The following is a 19,445-nucleotide window of genomic DNA, read 5'->3' on the forward strand; positions in this document are numbered from 1 at the left end:
TGTAAACTGTAGTTTATGAGTAGCTATGTTCAGTTTTCAGATGGAAAAAATCTCTCATAGCACTGCTGTATTGGAACAGTAATAAAAGATAATGCTGTAGCAGTTATAAGCCTGGACATGTTTTGAAATCTGTATGGTAAAATGACTTAAAAATTTCATTTACCCTGGGAAATAATCCTTAAAATATTACCTGTTCTTTCTAAATATAACAGTGCATGATATCATTTTGTAGTTGTGTCCTCTGTGAGGAAAATTAGCATTAAGATATATGGTACATTTCCTATAACAGAATTAAATTAATGTATTTACTTACTTTCTCCTACCTAATATTGAATTGTTTTTATTTCCTTCTTTGCCACTCTGCTTCCTTTTTCCCTCATCTAGAGTAACCAAGAGCAAGTGTTGCTTCAGGGGGAGGATCGATTGTACTTGAACTGTGGAGAGGCCTCCCAGACTCAGAATCCCAGGAGTTCTTCAGTTCACTCTAAACCCAGTCGGGAAAAGAGCTCGTTCACAGGGAGCAGTTTCGAGTCTCAGGGTTTAAGCACTTTACTTGGACATCGGCATTGGCATGTCGTACAAGTAAGTCTTCAGTGACTATTGACGTACTCCTTGGTAAGATAGTAGCTGGAGCTGATTTTAAAATATTTCCTTTGTTGCTTTAGAAAACTGAGGAACTTTTTAACATTTTTGACTTGTGTCTTTTCTGCTTTTCTGTATTGTTTTCTTGTCTTCTGCTTCCTTTCTTGCTACTTGATGTAGAGCATTTCCCCACCTGCTTTAAGTCCATTAGTAGTGAACTGTTTCAAAAATTGGAAGTTTTATGTTTTGCCCTCTTACTGAGCAAAACTTTTTGTTTTACTTCCAGCCTTTTTTTTTTTTTTTTTTGGTATAAATTTAGCTCTGTGGATTTGCATAGGCAAAAATTAGTGGTTTCATGGAAAGTAACAATATTGACTTAGTACCGTGTGCAGCAGCTGACCTTGTAATCCTAATAGGTACACATTGACGTTAATTGCCAGACTTGAAACCAAAATTGCAGGCTTGTGGTCAGTGTAGAACCTTATTGTTAGTAATTTTATTATTACTTAATCTTGTTATCAAGTTATTTACTCATACATTTTTAGCAGTTTCTTGTAGTAATTTTGATAAATTGGCATTTAATATGAAAATTCTGAATTTTGATACAAAATAAAATAAATTTAGGTAAATCAATAAATTGAAGACTTTTTTTTTTTTTAGATTTTACTTACTGATTTTACAGAGAGAAGCGAGGGAGAGGTGGATGGAGCAAGAAGTATCGACTTATAGTTGCTTCACTTTAGTTGTTCATTGATTTGCTTGTCATATGAGCCTTGACTGAGCAAGCCCAGGGTCTCTAACCAGTAACCTCAGCATTCCAGGTTGATGCTATATCTACTGCACTACCGCAGGCCAGGCAAAAATTGAAATTTCTTGAAAGAAACTTTCATATACAGTTTCAGTCCTAGGTCTTTCTTTCCCCTTTTGATACCAAATGGCTTAGGTACATCAAGCCTATCCTGAAATAGTTTCTTTTAGTTTCTATTTCCACAGCTCTTTGCCTTACTTCTACATTCTATTCTTTTCTTACTTAGTTCAGCTCCCATGGTACTTTCAGTTAACTCTGAATGGCAATGATGATACAGAAGGATGGTCATGTGAAAAATCAAAGGAGGAATATCTTCTACATTGATGTGGTATACACGAAAATAAAGTGTATTTCATTTATATTAATAAATCCATAAAATCAAACAATGTGCATACCATTTTATAATTAGTAACAATTTTTAAATAAAACTTCATTGGCTACTTCCTTGACTAAAATTTTCCACTGCTCCCTTCTCTCCTATAGCCATTTCTCTGCTATTTTCATTTCCCCATACTTTGAACTATTCATTCTACACTGACCTAGCATCAATGCCAGTTCTGCCTAGCCAGGTCTGTGTTGCCAGAGAGCCAAGTAGAGCAGAGGATCAAAGAAGGTAGGTCTTGAACTCAAAAATCCATCAGGCAATAACAAAAATTGAATTTCCTTCCAGCTCAAAAATTCAGTGATTCTGTGATTCTTAGCCATCTTTGAAGCATCTTGTATTAAAATTCTGTAACACTGATTTTATAGCTTTAGACAAAGTAGGTACTAGCAAGATTCTCTGTCATTCTGTTCATAAGATATATAAAATATTCAGAAAAGTGAGTTTGTTTAACTGCAGCTTTACCTATTTTTTTTCAGTTTCCTCAAAACTAATAAAAATAATGCCAGAGTTGTACTCCCAAAATAATTAAGTTAAAATAGACTCATAGAATTTCTAGAGCTGAAAGGACCTTAAAGATCATATAGTCTGACTAGATTTTATACATAAGGAAACAGAGGCTCAGGGAAGTTAGGTGACTTGCCTAAGGTCACATAGCAGATTAATGTTCTACTGATCTTTAGCATAATATAGATTAAAGTAACAGTCTAATCTATTTTAAAACCTGGGTACTAAATGTTGAATCATAATATGCTGTTGATCTTGAGCTAAAACCTATTTGGCAATATGTTTACTTGGATATACTCTACATTTTGTTTGCTGGCATTCCAGCGATGTGAATCAATGCAGAGTTGTGGTGGTGTTTTGATAGAGTGGTTAACAGTGTTCATATATGCCAATGCTTTACCTGTCAGGCTCTGTAGCCATTAGTAATGATTCCCTGAGGAAACAGGGGTGTCCTGTTTAATTTTTTTTTTATTCAGTGAAAGGAGGGGAGGCAGAGAAACAGACTCCCACTTGCACCCTGATTGGGATCCATCCAGCAAGCCCACTAGCGGGCGATGCCCTGCCCTTCTGGGTCGTTGCTCCATTGTTGAGCATCTGAACTCTTCTTAGGGAGCGTGGTGTGGGGGGAGGAGCGAGACAGGGAGGGGTAGAGAAGCAGATGGGCACTTCTCCTGTGTGTCCTGAGCAGAAATCAAACCTGGGACATCACATGCCGGGCCGATGCTCTACCACTGAGCCAACCTGCCAGGGCCTAGTTCCTCCTTTTAACATATGTTCTCGTTTTAGGATAAGTGCCCGCATAGTTCATAAGAGTGGCTTTGTTTGTGTGATATATACTTTGTATGCTTTTCGTATAGCTTAGAATTCATCAGATGAGCTCCAACTAATTCTGCTGCTCTGTCTGTTCCTGATCTAGACTGCTGGATGTTTTGTTTGTTTAAGCCTTCTATCTTACATTTGTTATATTCTGGATCAGAAGATCCTGTTATGTTTTTTTGCTTTAACTAAAACATCACTGCCCTGGCTGGTTGGCTCAGTGATAGAGCGTCGGCCTGGTGTGCAGAAATCCTGGGTTCGATTCCCGGCCAGGGCACATAGGAGAAGCGCCCATCTGCTTCTCCACCCCTCCCCCTCTCCTTCCTCTCTGTCTCTCTCTTCCCCTCCCGCAGCCGAGGCTCCATTGGAGCAAAGATGGCCCAGGGGCTGGGGATGGCTCCCTGGCCTCTACCCCAGGCGCTAGAGTGGCTCTGGTCGCAACAGAGCGGTGCCCCGGAGGGGCAGAGCATCGCCCCCTGGTGGGCGTGCCGGGTGGATCCCGGTCGGGCGCATGCGGGAGTCTGTCTGAATGTCTCTCCCTGTTTCTAGCTTCAGAAAAATACAAAAAAAAAAAAAAAATCACAAGTACATATTGGTTAGAAGCAGGGTTAGTAGCTGCTGGTAGAAATGGTGCTTGTTTGTTTAATTTGGTTTCCCTAGCTACACATTTAAACAGTTTTGAAAGTGGTTTATTGATAGATGGAGCACAAATAATGTGAAATTAAAAAAAACAACAGTATCCTTGTGGTATTAGGGTATGTTTCTTCTTTGCCATTTATTTTAATACTTAATATTTTGTATAGTACAAACCTCTATTTCTGAAGGGTGCATGAATCATTATCATCTAGTGTTTTGAAATGTTGGTTTTATAGTTAACCAGGCTAACTATTTGGGAAGAGTAATATTCACAAAATGTGGGAGATAAACACCTACAATGTATTAGGCACTGCATTAGGGATGTAACCAGAGAGGATTTGGAAGGCTATTTTTGGTATAAATGATTTACTCTCATTCCTATGTACCAGATGTGGTATTTGGTACAAATCAAATCTTCTAAGAACAGGACTCTCACAGTCTCACTGGTTAGGCAAAAGTAGTCTAGGCAGGAGACAGGGCTTTAGCAGAATGACTTTAAGGGAAAAAATCATGTTCTCTGAGAGACTGAAGAATCCTAAGATGTTAAGATTAGAGATTCTATACTTTAGCACTCAGTTTCTCAGTGGTGTGGCATGACTTCTGTACCCTGAGTTTGGAGTCCTGACTTGTGTGTTTCTTCATTATTCATTAGCTGCCTCCTTTCCGCCTGCCACTCTTATTCTCAGAATTAGGGGTAGAGCTCAAAGTTCAGGTGGCACAGATCAGTAAAGGTGGCCTATTAGGGAAAAATAAAAGTTTTTGTTCTCATTTCATAGCATCTTCAGACACAAAACTGCATAAGAAATAAAGCTCTTAAACTTACACTTTGAGTGTTGGAAATAAACCATTTGCCATTTGTGGCACCTCATACACTATTGGAGGTTAAAAGAATTTTAAAAAAATAATTTTTTTCCTACAGATATTCATCAGAATGTGATCATATGGTAAGAATTCACCTAGGTTGCCATGATTAGAAACTCTTCATGTTGGAATCCACTTTGGCAGTAAGATCCACTCACCCTTTACCCACCCAAACTTTTCATACTTATGAAAACACCAAGATACTAGGGGGAAGGGAATTCTTTTAGTGTCATGAGTGGCTAGCTCAGTTATAGTCCAGACATATCCTTCTTCAAGTGACTTCTTCATACAAAAAAAGAATTTTGCTTACAGCCTCTTACAAAACGCAACTTTTATTTTGCCACCTGACCATTAACTTAGATTACTATTATTCTGGACTAATTTTACCACTTAGATTACCATTATTCTGGACTAATTTTACCAATCATAGTGAATTTTATTAATTGGACTGAATGGTAGTACAGCATATATGTTGAGGTGCAAGTTAAGCGTTCTTCAAGCATATATTGTGACAGTTATCTTTAATTCTGTAGGGTAGGCTTCCACAAACCAGTATAGGAGTTAAGAATTTTGTAATGTACTAAAAGCTATTAATTTATTTAGAATTTAGGTTGGTTTACTAAATAGTAAAGTCTAACAAATGGTTTTATAAATAAATTTTGTCATGGCTAATGAAGATATTTCAGCATATTATTTTTATTTGTTTATTTTTGTCTTTATATTATGCAAAAGAAATCTTACTGGATTTGATCACATTTACTTGGCTTTTTAATTTGGCCTTTTAAAAAAAAAAGTGATACTTTTGCTTTTAGTAAAATGAAAATAAATTTGAATAAATCAAAGGTTCTCTTACTCCAGGATCAGAAGATTCTTCCCTTGTTCTCTCATTCTGTTAATTTTCACTCCACATCCCTCCCTCCACCCATGCTCAGGAAAACAACTTAATCAGTAGGCTTAATCAGTAGTAGAGAGGTGACAGTCTCTATAAAACTAGAATTTATTTAATCTACATTGATATCTCAAAGGATTCATTAAGTTTAAAATTCTTGTTAGAGTGCTACAAAAACACTATATACAAAGATGTAAGACAGCACGAGAAGGTATTTTTACTACTTATGTTGCAGATAAAGAGTTAATATGTTATATATTAAAAGTTCTTATAAGTAATTTGAACATCCAAATAAAAAATAGTAGTTTATTCCTAATCTTATATGTATAAGGATATTTGTTTAGAGATAGACCAGTGGTTATCCTTGAGCAATGATATAACAGGAGAATTTTATTTTGTACTTTGTACATTTTAATATTGTTTAAATTTTATAAGCTGTATTGCTTTTTTAATAAAAAATGTAAAAATCATAAAAAGCAAAAACAAAACTTGCTGGGGCTCTAATTTTATTAGTAAGGTTATTTTGGGGATATTTCGGATCAGCAAGCCCTGACTGAATTCATCTACATAGTTCTTGACTGCCCTCATGGGTGTTTCTGTAAAAATCTTTCATCCGTGTTTACTGAATGTTCCAGTTTTTGAAACAAATAAAAACAGTGTAGAGGAATAAAAGAGAAAAGTTTGATGTCTGCAAACTTATAATGAAATGATTAGGATATTTCAGAAGTCTTATCAAACTGATGTGTTGTTTTCTATAGATTTCCAGCACCTATCTAGAGAGCAATTGGCCTATACGGGTGAGTTATTATTTTGTTGGTGTTAACTTTCATTGACTAACATTTGCTGCAAAAGACATTGTGGGAATTCAGCCTTTCAGGGGGTGCATTGATAAAAGTAAAAATTTTTATACTTGATCCTTTGTGCATTATTAGTGTATAACGTCTGTAGTCAAATGTAAGTTTATATAAATACACAGATTTTAAAATTTAGCATATTACACTTCATTTATTAATAGTCTATTTGCCTAGTGTAATACTAAGCTCTTTATATCTAATAAAGTAGATAGGTTTGCAAGGAAGAGATTTTAACTCTCTTTAAAAATCAGTTTTCAGCTATTGATAAACTTGGACAGAATATTGCTGTGGTTGGCAAGTTTGGTTTTGCACATTACTCTTTACTCACCAAAAAATGGAAACTTTTTGGAAACATTACCCAGGTTAGTCTTTTTGAAATTAAAAACTGATTTTTCAAAGTATAAGACTACCATGTGAAATATCTACAATGTAAATCACTGTTTACTTATTTAGAGATAAAATTAAATATTAAAAAATGATGTTGGATTATGTCTAATTTTAATAAAATACTTGATGAAGGATTTTGTATTGAGATAGTTGGTTTGTTTTTAATTCTCCTTAAGCTCAGATACTAAAATTCATTAACTTGAGGATTTACTCTTACATTCAAGGTTGAGTTCATCAGCTATGAGCAGAATAAGTTTCTACAAAATTTGAGATCATTACCCTGCTTGTGTTGTCTGCATATGACATGAATAATTTGGACAACATGCAAACAGATAGTTGAATTTTACATGAATCAAATAAGAGGAAAAGAAATTAATTTTAAGATGCTTTCATATATGTTAGCACATTGATCTTCACGATAACCCAGTGAGGGCCACTATTGTTACTTACCATTTTATATAAGAAATTAGGATTCCGAGTCAAGCAGCTGATAGATGATAAAGCCAGAATTTAAGCAAAGGTCTTTTAATTTGGGAACAATGATGCTGCATAGTACCCAGTTATTTTGAATGATGTATTTTCTGTCTTACAGGAATGTTTATCAGTAGAATATGAATCATTAATAAAGACCTCAGAGTGATGCTTAATTTGAAATATGAGACTAGAACAGAAATAACTTTGCTTTATCTGTTTAATTAGTGTATTGTTTATTACAAATTCAGGCAGCATAAAGTAATTTAAAAATTTTTTTCTTTTAAGGAGCAAAATATGATTGTGACAGGTGGCTTAGCTTGGTGGAATGACTTTATTGTCCTTGCGTGTTACAACATAAGTGACCGTCAAGAAGAGGTAAGTTTTTTTTTTTCAAAAATACTAGTATGCCTGACCAGGCGGTGGCGCAGTGGATAGAGCATCGGACTGGCATGCAGAGGACCCAGATTCGAGACCCAGAGGTCGCCAGCTTGAGCCTAAGGTCATTGGCTCAAGCAAGGGGTTACTCGGTCTGCTGAAGGCCTGCAGTCAAGGCACATATGAGAAAGCAATCAATGAACAACTAAGGTGTTGCAATGCGCAATCAAAACTAATGATTGATGCTTCTCATCTCTCTCCATTCCTGTCTGTCCCTGTCTATCCCTCTCTCTGACTCACTCTCTGTCTCTGTAAGAAATAAAATTTAAAAAAATAATAGTGTTATATTTTAAAGATATTAAGTGCTATTTTTAAATTGATTTTAGAGAGACAGGGTGGGTTGAGAAGCATTTATTTGTTGTTCCACTTAGATATACAGTCATTGGTTGTTGCTTTTTGTATATACCTTGATTGGGGATTGAACCCGCAACCTTGGTGTTTCAGGACGATGCTCTAACCAACTGAGCAATCAGCCAGGGCAGTGCTATTTAGTTCTATATAAAAATAACATTGGAAAATAATAAAACTTTATTTTTTAATCAAGAATTAGGCACTTTTAGTTAATGGGATTTTCATTTCAGGTTAGTATGAAAAATTTTTAAAAAGGGATAATCAGGACTTCTAGATAACTTTTTCTAATGATTTTTAGCTGTTAGACATTTTCTACAAAATTTGTAAATAGTAAAAAAAAAGTTCAAAACAAAAGTTGCTGCCCTTAGAGATTAATTTATTGATTTGTATGTTTATTTTTTGAGAAATTGCTGGTCTCCATTAGTCAGGTCTAAATATTCAGGTCAAAATGGTGTCATCACAGTGTAGCCACAGTTTTGATTACATCATCTTTTGACTTTTTTGTAGAATGAACCTTCCTTGTCAGTGTAAACATTACCCATTTATTATTAATGCTCAGAATAGTCTTTTATTCCTCTTACTTGAAAAACATCAGTAGATAAATAGTGTATCTAAACAGGATGGATTTAATCATCCCTGGTGGGCATCTTATTTTCCAATTTTCTTTGTTTTTGTTTTCTTTAGCTGAGAGTTTACTTGCGAACATCTAATCTGGATAATGCCTTTGCTCATGTCACCAAAGCACAAGCAGAGAATTTACTGCTTAGTGTCTTCCGAGATGTGGTGATAGTATTTAGAGCAGACTGTTCAATATGCCTTTACAGTATTGAAAGAAAATCTGATGGGTAAGTCCGCTGCATGTGAGAGTCACTTTTGCTCCTATGTATCATGTTTCCTCTGTAGTTTTCATTTTTCACAACAGTTAATTCTGATTTTATTTAGTGTTCTTTTGTTTGTTTCAGGAGTTAAAAAAAAGCAAGAAATTTTTGTGATATTCATATAGTAGTTATTTTTTAGCTACCAAAGTAAATAAATAAATAAGCCTGTGCTAACTTTTTCAGGTAATCTTACTAGATTCATTTGAAAAAAAATCTAGTGTGGGATGGAATAAACCGTTTAGATACTGATATTTTCACAGCCTTGAAAACAAGTAGTTAGTAACTACTCAAGTATTCTAGGCACTTGGGGAAATTTATTCATTTTTAAACTTTTGGTTTTTTGTTTTTTTTTTGTAGTTTTCCAAAGTGAAAAGGACTGGGGGGAGGCAGTCAGACAGACTCCCGCAAGTGCCCGACTGGGATCTACCTGGCATGCCCACCAGGGGGCGATGCTCTGCCCATCTGGGGCGTCACTCATGTTGCAACCGGAACCATTCTAGCGTCTGAGGTGGAGGCCATGGAACCATATTCAGCGCCCAGGCCAACTTTGCTCCAATGGAGCCTTGGCTGCAGGAGAGGAAGAGAAAGATAGAAAGGAAAGGGGGAGGGGTGGAGAAGCAGATGGGCACTTCTCCTGTGTGCCCTGGCCGGCAATCGTACCTGGGACTTCCACATGCTGGGCCAACACTCTACTGCTGAGCCAACTCGCCAGGGCCTAAAATTTTTTTATTGATTTTTAGCAAGAGGGGAAGGGGAAGAAAGGGAGAGACAGGAACATCAATCCATTCCTGTATGTGCCCTGACCAGGGATAGAACCATTAACGTCTATGCTTCAGCACAATGCTCTAACCAACTGAGCTGTCCAGCCAGGGCAACTTGGGGAAATCTATAGGACCACAGCTTCAGGAATTAGGAAGCATGTCCTCGCAGACTCACTTCTCCACCGAACAGGATGGCTGTTGTCTGGGGTGGGGGAAACTGGCAGTCTTGTGCTATATTTGTCTTGGCATCTGGTTGGCTTATAGCATTTTGATCATGCCTCCTGAGTTTTATTTTGCTCTCAGGTTTTTTTGTTTGTTTTTTAAACAGCCATGAAGTATATATTTGCTAAAGTAGCACAGTGATGGAGGTGTAATGTAAAAGTAAAAATTAAAAAATCTTACTAGCCTAGATACAGCCCTCATCCTCAACTACCCAACTAAGCTATTCTTATAGCTTCTTCCCTAGCTTTTTCTTCCCTTTTATATCTTACTCCCCTTCTTTCTCCTTTATCTCCATGTATTCTTTAGATTCCTCAACCTTGTCTGCAGCTTAAAGGATACATAGGAAGGAGGGAACAATAAACGGAGGCATTTGGGTCCTTCATGAGTGTAAAACCTAATACTATTGGTAGTGGGCTGGGGGGCAGCCTTGCCAGCACTGTTGTTGAGGTGTGGGTTTCTTCTTCTTTTTGCAGTCCAAATACTACTGCTGGTATTCAGGTTCTTCAGGAAGTCTCCATGTCACGCTACATTCCTCACCCTTTCCTGGTGGTATCTGTCACTCTGACATCAGTGAGTACAGAGAATGGAATCACCTTGAAAATGCCACAGCAGGTACCATTCTATTATGAGCTCTTTAGAGTTTTCATCTCAGTCTTTTGTTTTTAAATTGACATTGGGAACTATTTATTCAGTAAATACATACTAAGTGTCTGGAATTCTGGAATGTGCTATGTATGTAGCTGCTGAGTCACAGTGACAAGCTCAGTCAACACAGTTTCTGCTCAATAGTAAAGAAATAATTACATACATAAGTAATTATAATTGTGATGTGTATAAACAGAAAGTGGTACAGTTACTCTAAGAGCGTATAACAAAGACCTGGCATAGTATAAACAAAGAGAGAAGACTTCAGTACCATTTCACTTGAAACTCGAAGAACAAGGGGTAGTTACCTAAGCAAAGTGAGGAGCAGTGTTCTGGCAGAAGGAACAGCAGTGCAGAGGCCCATGGGTTAGAGAGAACATGACACATTCAGGGAATTGGGAGACTTTCAGTGAATGAAACATGGTATATCAGGATATGAATCCTGTTGATAAAACAGACTTCAACTTTATCTTAAAGTCTTAAGTACATATTTTAAGCTGAGTGTTACTATATCTAAACTTTATAACATTTACTCAAAGTGTAAAAAGGAAAATAAACTAGAATAGGACAAAACTGGATGTAGAAAGAATAGCTGGGAGACCACTGTTAATGATCTAGGTGAATTGTGTTAGTGGCCCAAACTTGGGCAGTGACAAGGAAGATGGAAAGAAGTAGAATGAATATAAAGGTTAAAGGACTCCATCAGTTCAATATGAGGGAAGAGAAAGGATAGTGCCGTTTCTGGTTAAAGTATGTACTGGTGCCACCAGGACCCAGGTAGCATAACCTTTAGGCCAAGGCTCTTTCCATTATACCAGTGGTTTCCAAGCTTCATGTCAACAGGGAATCTATTTTCTTTTTCATGTTTTTTTAAAAATTGATTTTAGAGAGAGGAAAAAGAAGGGAGTGGGGATAGCAGGGAGCAGGAAACATCAACTTGTAATAGTTCTTGTATGTGCCTTGACTGGGCAAGCCTGGGGTTTCAAACCGGCGACCTCAGTGTTCCAGGTTGACGCTTTATCCACTGTGTCACTACAGGTCAGGCTGGAACCCATTTTCATAGGAAAATTCTATGTAGATTTGTCACCCTTGTCTGTTCAGTGTGTCCTTTGCTTCCTATTAAGACACTTTCATTAAACTCCTTTAAAATATAGGTCCAGTTTCCTCTGCAAACTATATTTCATGGTAGCCAGATAGTCCTAGTTGATAAAGTAAAGTTCTGTTTTACAGAAGAATTCTAGGTAAAAGATGTGAAAGGAATGTAAGAATTAAAGAATCACCTGAGGAAATTCTGGCAATGGTTATTATTAGACAAAACTGTCTGACAAAAAGTTGGTGAGGAACTTTCCAGTGAAAGGATAAGGTGGTTATGCCTAAGTCTAATTAATAAATCTTACCACAAAAAGTGGGAGAACCAGAGGTAGCATGGTTTCTGGGGCAATGTGACATGAAGTTCTCATGAAGAATTATTACCAAAAACATTGAACCTTAATTGTGTAGTCACCCTTCATTCACAGGAAATACAGGATATTTAGTTTAACACCACAAGGAAACAGTATAGAACATTCTGTAGGATAGCTACAAGTTGGTAACATGAGTGGGGGTGGGGGTAGGGAGAGGAAGAGGAGACTCTTCTAAATAAGCCTTGAGAGCTATAACAACTAAATGCAAGAAGTAAGTTCATTTGTATCCTGATTCAAACTGGCTATAAAAAGACACTGTTAAAACTAAGAGCCTGACCAGTGGTGGCACAGTGGACACTAAGGTCCCAGGTTCAAAACTCTGAGGTTGCCAGCTTGAGCGTATAGTCACTGGCTTGAGCCCAAAGGTTCCTGGCTTGAAGCGCAAGGTCTCTGGCTTGAACAAGAGGTCACTGGCTCGGCTGGAGCTCCCCAGTCAAGGCATGTATGAGAAGCAGTGAACAACTAAAGTGATGCAACTATGAGTTGATGCTTCTCATTTCCCTTCCTGTCTCTCTCTCTCTACAAAATAAATATATTTGAATATGGAATGAGAGATAGCACTAAGGAATAATTGTAAATTTTAGATGTGATACTGGCATTGTGATATAAGCAAACATTCATATGTATTTTAGAGATACAGATTAAGTGTATGGGGTAAAATGGCATGCTGTCTTTAAAATATGTTGGCAAGCTCTGGATGATAGCTCAGTGGATAGAGTGTTGGCCCAGTGTATGGACGTACAAGTTCGACTCCCAGTCTGAGCTCACAAGAGAAGCAACCATCTGCCTCTCTCCCACTCCCTCTTCTCCTTCTCTCCCTCTTCCCTTTGTGCAGCCAGTGGCTTGTTTTGAGTGTGGTGCCAGGCACTGAGGATAGCGCCATTGGTCCGAGTGTGTCAGCCTTAGGTGCTAATAACTAACTTGGTACTAGAGCATCGGCCCCAGATGGGTTTGCCTGGTGGATCCTGGTTGGGGTGCATGCGGAAATTGGCCTCACTATCTCCCCTCCTCTCACCTAAAAAAATAAAATACTTTGGCAAAATAAATTTTTAAAGAGGGATCGATGGAGCAAATACAACAAAATCTTGATAATTGTGAATCAGAATGATAGAAGTAGGGGGTTTGTTATACTATTCTCCATACTTTTAGTTATATTTGAAGTTTTCATATTAGGGGAAAAGGGACTCCTTGTATCTCAGCTACAATAGGCAATCAGTGGCATGAGTGGTGCTGGGTGCCCCATTTTCAGAGGGCCTTTCACAATGGGGTGTGTCTACCTTGGTAAAGAGCAGATTAGTAAATTGAAATGTAAAAGGAAACAGACTGATTTCATCTTACACAGAGGAAGACCCAGAGTGTTACAGCAAAGTTAACAGTGAGACGGCCTCCCTCATGAGAGTGAGCTCCTTTTCTCTGAAATTCCCAATGAGAAGCATCTGCCAGGGATTTTTTAGGGTAAGAGGTGATGTGTAAGGTTCCTTCAGATTTAGTTTTCTGAGGATGATGGTACAGATAGTCCCTGCTTTTGCATTACTGTCGGTTTCTGAAAAGTTCATTGAAGTTTCCTGAGAATGCTGATGTTTTCAGCTGTTCTTACATACTGGAATATTACCAATAGAAAATGTTGAATGCATGGATACAGCTGAAGAAAAAAGAATTTGTTTTTTAATGAGCTTGTATGGAATAGCGTGGTGAAATTAAATTCCCAGAAACTCAGAAGTGGTTAGTATGAACATTAGTCATATTGTGGTGAAGCGCAGTAAATGCTCTTAAGGTATTCGCTGACTTTTTCCCTTTGCCAATCCACCTACTGTTTGATTCTTGTGTTTGGATATTCGTTTTTCTTTTTTTTCTCCTGTCTGCTTAAATAATTCTACACGCCTCTTACATTTTCACTTTTCCTGTTATTTGCTGTTTCTCATGTGTTATATGGGCAGAAAATTAAATTGTTGATTTTCATGTTATGACGCTGAATGGAGAACTGAAGAATTCTTTCCAAATCAAGTTCTTGGACTTTGTGACAGGTGCTTGGACATTTGTGGGGTTTATTTTTAAATTTCTACGTCTTTGTAAGTTAACAACAGTTCATATACTTATCACCTAACTATATGTGGTCTAAAGCAAAAATGAATGACAGAGTCCATGAATCTTTGGTCCCTTTTGCCATTTCTTTACACATATGAGTAGCATGAATCACCTGAGGAATCACCTGAGTAATGTCTGAGAGTAGTACAAAAGAGCATTTTGCCTAGCTGCGTGTTTTGCAAATAGAATACATAGGGTTGCCTAAATGACCCTGACAGCAGGTAGCAAGTATCAAAGCTGGAACATAATCCTAAGTCTTCTGAATAATCACCCTTTCCTTCCTAAAAATGTTTTTTCTTTGGTTTATGCGACGTTGTGCTCTCTTGTTTATCTTCTGGCCTTCAAAAGGATAGATGATAGCCTTCTGCTCTTTCATTCCTGTATACTTTGCCTCAGAAAACTCATGTTTCCTTCAGTTTACCAACCTCGCCGTTATGGTTATGATTCTGGAATATTCATCTGGTTCAGTCATTCTCAACAATATTTTTACTTGAAAGTCTTAAGGTTCTTTCAAATTTAATGGGCAACAAAATAAAACTCCAGTTTTTCCTTCTAATTTCTCCTAACATCTATTTTTCTATTGGTGATAACATCAACTTCTCTAGCTCCTCACCTAGATTTGACACCCTGAAATCATCTTTGATTCAATTCTTTTTCTGCCCCTTATGTATAGGATACTATTATAGTAAGCCTTTGTTTTTTTAGTTAGATTGCTCTTCCTCTTTACAACTAAAGGTCTGTTACCATTCATTCTTCTCATAATACCCCTAATCTAGACATATGGCTCTCACTTTCCCAAAAGAATTATTCTTTCCTATCCATGTCATTTACATTGCATCCTTCAACTAGAGTACCAAACCTTTTCCTTCTACCCACGTATGTCTTCTTCATCCTTCAAGCACCACCTCATCCTTTAAGTCTTCTCTAGCTGTGCCACCTAGATCACTGAAGCGAACTCTTATTTTTATATTTCTGAAGTTCTTAGGTTTTCCAGGATAGTTCAGCTCTGCCCTCAATTTTATGTGCATTTGCGTTGTTCAGTTAATTGTTGTGTTAAGTATTTCCTGCCCTAGCCAGATGCTCTATGTGATACACTCATAGACCCTAACAGAATGGCTGTGCATAGAACACACTCAGTAAATATTGTTGGCAATTTAACCTGTAGACATAGGGATTGGGGCAAAAATGCTGAAAACATACCTATCAGTTAGTGTGAATTCAATTTTTCTTTCAGGCTCGTGATGCAGAGAGCATTATGCTGAATCTTGCAGGACAGCTCATCATGATGCAGAGGGACAGATCAGGCCCTCAGATCCGGGAGAAGGACAGTAACCCTGGCCAAAGGAAACTTGTGAGTCAAGTGCAGGCCATTTAGAACATTAAGAATGTGTAGCATTAGGGTAAAGGAATGAAAGACTTTAAGAGGAGAGTATTGTCTTGTGTTTGGAAACTGAGAAAGTATATAAAACTAGTCTTAAGCCTCTGGGTATAGGACTATTAGTGAAGGGTGAAAGATAAGGTCCTGAAGTGGTAATAAAATGTCCCATACTCCAGATGTTACTGCGTAGGCTTTATTTCCACATTCTCTTCTCATGGGAAAATAGTGTAAACTGGTGAAGTTCATAGATTTTGTTATGTTTTAAGATTTTAATGCACATACTCCTGAAAGGCCAGGGTACTACTACTAGTAACTCTAATTCTAAATAAATTACCTTACTTTTCCCAATAAGTTGTACTCTCATTTTGAAAAACTTAAGGAACTAGTATGTAGGAACTTAGCCTACAGATTTAATAGGAAAAACTGATTCTTGTCTCTCCTTTTCCAGCTGCCATTCTGTCCTCCTGTTGTTCTAGCCCAGTCTGTTGAGAATGTGTGGACTACATGTCGAGCAAATAAACAAAAGCGTCACCTTCTGGAGGCCCTCTGGCTGAGCTGTGGAGGAGCAGGAATGAAAGTCTGGCTCCCTCTCTTCCCGAGGGATCACCGCAAGCCCCATTCCTTCTTGTCCCAGCGGATCATGCTGCCTTTCCACATCAACATTTACCCCCTGGCTGTTCTGTTTGAAGATGCATTAGTCCTTGGTGCTGTCAATGACACTTTGCTCTATGATTCTTTGTACCCTCGGAATAGTGCTAGGGAGCAGCTGGAGGTGCTCTTCCCGTTCTGTGTAGTGGAGAGAACCTCTCAGATCTACCTCCACCACATTCTGCGTCAGCTGCTGGTCAGGAATCTTGGGGAGCAGGCTCTGCTCTTAGCCCAGTCCTGTTCCATGTTACCCTACTTCCCGCATGTGCTGGAGCTCATGCTCCATGAAGTGCTGGAGGAGGAAGCTACCTCACGGGAGCCCATTCCCGACCCTCTGCTCCCCACCGTGGCAAAGTTCATCACCGAGTTCCCCCTCTTCCTGCAGACAGTTGTTCACTGTGCCAGGAAGACTGAATATGCCCTGTGGAATTACCTTTTTGCAGCTGTTGGAAACCCCAAGGACTTATTTGAAGAATGTTTGATGGCTCAGGATTTGGACACAGCTGCCTCTTACCTTATTATCTTACAGGTACCAGCCCTCTTCTTATAAAGATACAAAAATTAATAAGCTTAAACTTTGGGAAAAAAAGAAATGTCCTGTTTTGGCACTGTGATTGTATTTACAGTTCAGTTTTCTGTTTAGCTGATATCGTCCCTTTCGAAGAACTCAGTCTTATCAAATGACAGAAAGTTTCTCTGAATATCATAAAGTAACAATGTAGAGCTTTTAAAATCCTGGTTGTCCATTAACAGACCTAAAACAGATTGAGTTTACAATATTTTGAGTAATATTGAAGGACTGTATTACTATATGTATTATAGCACATAGGTATAACATGCACATATTACATAAGAAATGAAGAATTATTTTGAATATTACTGGATTTATCCTTAACAATGTGGAATTGATGAAGTGATTCTAATTATAGCATGGGTCCTAACAGACCACCTTACATTAGTTTCCACATAGCGAGTTAAGATTCAGGCCTGTCACAGTAATTAACCTGATAGAGATTTTTCTCAGAATAATGTATTCTTTGATACTGAAAATTTGCTTCATTATATATTTGACAGAAGTGCTTGATAGTTTTTATTCCTGTCAGTCTGATATGGATTTGATAGGGTACACTTAAAGTATCTTTCAAATGACTATAAAGTTGTGCTCACTGATGTGAGAAGCTAACCGTAAGTGTGGTTGGAAACTGCCTGGACTAGATTTCCTGTCTGCTATTTGCTTCATGGTAACTGATTGAAACCAGAGGAAATCGAGCTGAGGCTGGATGGCTATGAAATTCTGATTCCTTAGTTCTAAAGAAAAAACCACAGAATCATAAAAATAGAAACAGATTAATGCAGCTGCTTTTTGTTGTAGGCCACTACTTAGACTTTCAGTGATCTCCAAAGCAGTGGAATTGGAAACTTTTCTTCCCTCAGAATTCCTAGGTTTCTGTGCATTGTCAGATAATAAATACAATTAAACTTGTCTATTAGGTACCTTTCCATGAAGGTCAGGGCAGGTTAAGTTTGTGGAAGAATTATTTAGGATGCTATTTGTATAGCAATACTACATACCACTGTCCAAAGCAAAGATTTTTTTAAGTCATATTCTCAAAAAACTGTCACAGGAGACAAACCTGAGAGCTTTTTTGGAGTCTAGCAAACCTAGATTTATATTCTTGCTTCAACAAGTTACTTAACTCAGTTTCCTCATCTGTAAAATAGAAATGATATATCTATTTACAGATTCACTAGGAGAAATGAAAGAAAGAATATATGTAAGGTTAATATAGTGGGAGTTCAATAAATAAATCACAATTTATATTACAGCGGCAGAGTATTTGCTTTACTTTTTCTTATATGGTACTTTTTAATGCTCCTTTTTATTTTACTATTAAACTGTCCCCTACAGTGTTGCAGCTCAGAGCTTTCCAAAGTATTAGCAGTATAAAAGGAATGCTTCTCTTCCTTGGTTTTTAGAATATGGAAGTCCCAGCAGTAAGTCGGCAACATGCTACCCTTCTGTTCAACACAGCCCTGGAACAAGGCAAGTGGGACTTATGTCGACACATGATTCGATTTCTTAAGGCCATTGGCTCTGGAGAATCTGAGACACCTCCATCCACACCTACAGCTCAGGTTAGTTGCAAAGTTGCACAGCTTCTCTGGGCCGTATACCCATGTGGCATCTTTCTCTTACTGTACTGCTCATTGTATGTACTCCTAGGAACCCAGTTCAAGTGGTGGATTTGAATTCTTCAGGAATCGAAGCATCAGTTTATCCCAGTCAGCTGAAAATGTACCTGCTAGTAAATTCAGCTTACAGAAAACACTAAGTATGCCATCTGGTCCTTCTGGAAAAAGGTAAAAGAATAAAAAGCTGTTTCTGCTTTTAGGACATTCTGTGACACATTGCATTTCAGGGCATTTGTAAAGTCAGATCTCATGAAAACAACTGCTTGATCCAGTTGCACCTCTATTTCCAATGAACAGAAAGCTTAGAGACCACACAAAAAGATTTTCTTTTTTCTTCCTCCTAAGTTCACTTCTTTATTTTTCTTTTCCAAGTTGAGAGGAGAGGGGATAGAAAGAGATAGAGAGGCAGACTTCTGCATATGCCCCGACTGGAATCCACCTGGCAACCCCCCAGGTCTGGGACCATGCTTGCAACTGAGCTATTTTTTTAGCACCTAAGGTAGAGGCTTCACGGAGCCATCGTCAACTCCTGGGGCCAATGTGCTCAAACCAATCAAGCCATGGCTGCAGGAAGGGAAGAGAGAGAGAGGGAATGGGGAACGGTGGAAAAGCAGATTGTCACTTCTCCTGTGTGCCTTGACCAGGAATTGAACCCAGACGTCCACACCCCAGGCCAACACTAAGCACTGGGCCAACTGGCCAGGGCCTAAGTTCACTTCTTTACTCTTTGTACAGTTTTGCCCCTTTTACTAAAGTAGCTTAGATATACCTATCCTGAATGCAATTAACTATAAATTACTTCTGATAATAGAATAAAAAGATACTAAAACTGTAAGTAATCTAGAAGCCTTCTTAGAGTCAACAGTTTTATCCTCCTTTCCAGCTACACCTCTTGACAAAAGAAAGTGTGGTCCTCATGCACTTGCCCCTCCTATGACTCTGTTGATTGGAGAATTCATTAAAACAGCAGGAGAGCAAAGAGAAAGTGTATCCTGGAGACTGAAACCTACATCACCCATAGATGGGTTATTGCTCCTGAAAGGTTAACTATGAACTGATACAGATCATTATAAAAAAGAATTCCCTCTGGTTTGTGAGGTCCATGTTTTCCTTCTTGTGTTGCATGTTCTTGGCTCTAGTTTTTTCTCTTCCCTAATCCTTTTGTATAGTTTGTATTGTGTCTACAGTGC

General features: G+C 38.0%; 1 protein-coding gene across 2 annotated transcripts in view; it reads left to right on the plus strand.

Moving 5' to 3' along the window:
- The window catches only part of RIC1 (RIC1 homolog, RAB6A GEF complex partner 1), a 166,215-nt gene that overhangs the window by 136,252 nt on the left and 10,518 nt on the right, over positions 1 to 19,445 (plus strand). For both annotated transcript variants that reach the window (XM_066257208.1, XM_066257207.1), the window contains exons 12-21: positions 385 to 582; positions 6,240 to 6,278; positions 6,587 to 6,697; positions 7,482 to 7,571; positions 8,667 to 8,827; positions 10,317 to 10,455; positions 15,271 to 15,387; positions 15,863 to 16,591; positions 18,040 to 18,198; positions 18,287 to 18,423. In XM_066257208.1, the coding sequence (XP_066113305.1) occupies positions 385 to 582; positions 6,240 to 6,278; positions 6,587 to 6,697; positions 7,482 to 7,571; positions 8,667 to 8,827; positions 10,317 to 10,455; positions 15,271 to 15,387; positions 15,863 to 16,591; positions 18,040 to 18,198; positions 18,287 to 18,423 (1,880 nt within the window). The remainder of the gene's footprint in view (positions 1 to 384; positions 583 to 6,239; positions 6,279 to 6,586; positions 6,698 to 7,481; positions 7,572 to 8,666; positions 8,828 to 10,316; positions 10,456 to 15,270; positions 15,388 to 15,862; positions 16,592 to 18,039; positions 18,199 to 18,286; positions 18,424 to 19,445) is intronic.

The sequence above is a fragment of the Saccopteryx bilineata genome, chromosome 2, assembly GCF_036850765.1.
Source record: "Saccopteryx bilineata isolate mSacBil1 chromosome 2, mSacBil1_pri_phased_curated, whole genome shotgun sequence".
Classification (NCBI taxonomy): Eukaryota; Metazoa; Chordata; class Mammalia; order Chiroptera; family Emballonuridae; genus Saccopteryx; species Saccopteryx bilineata.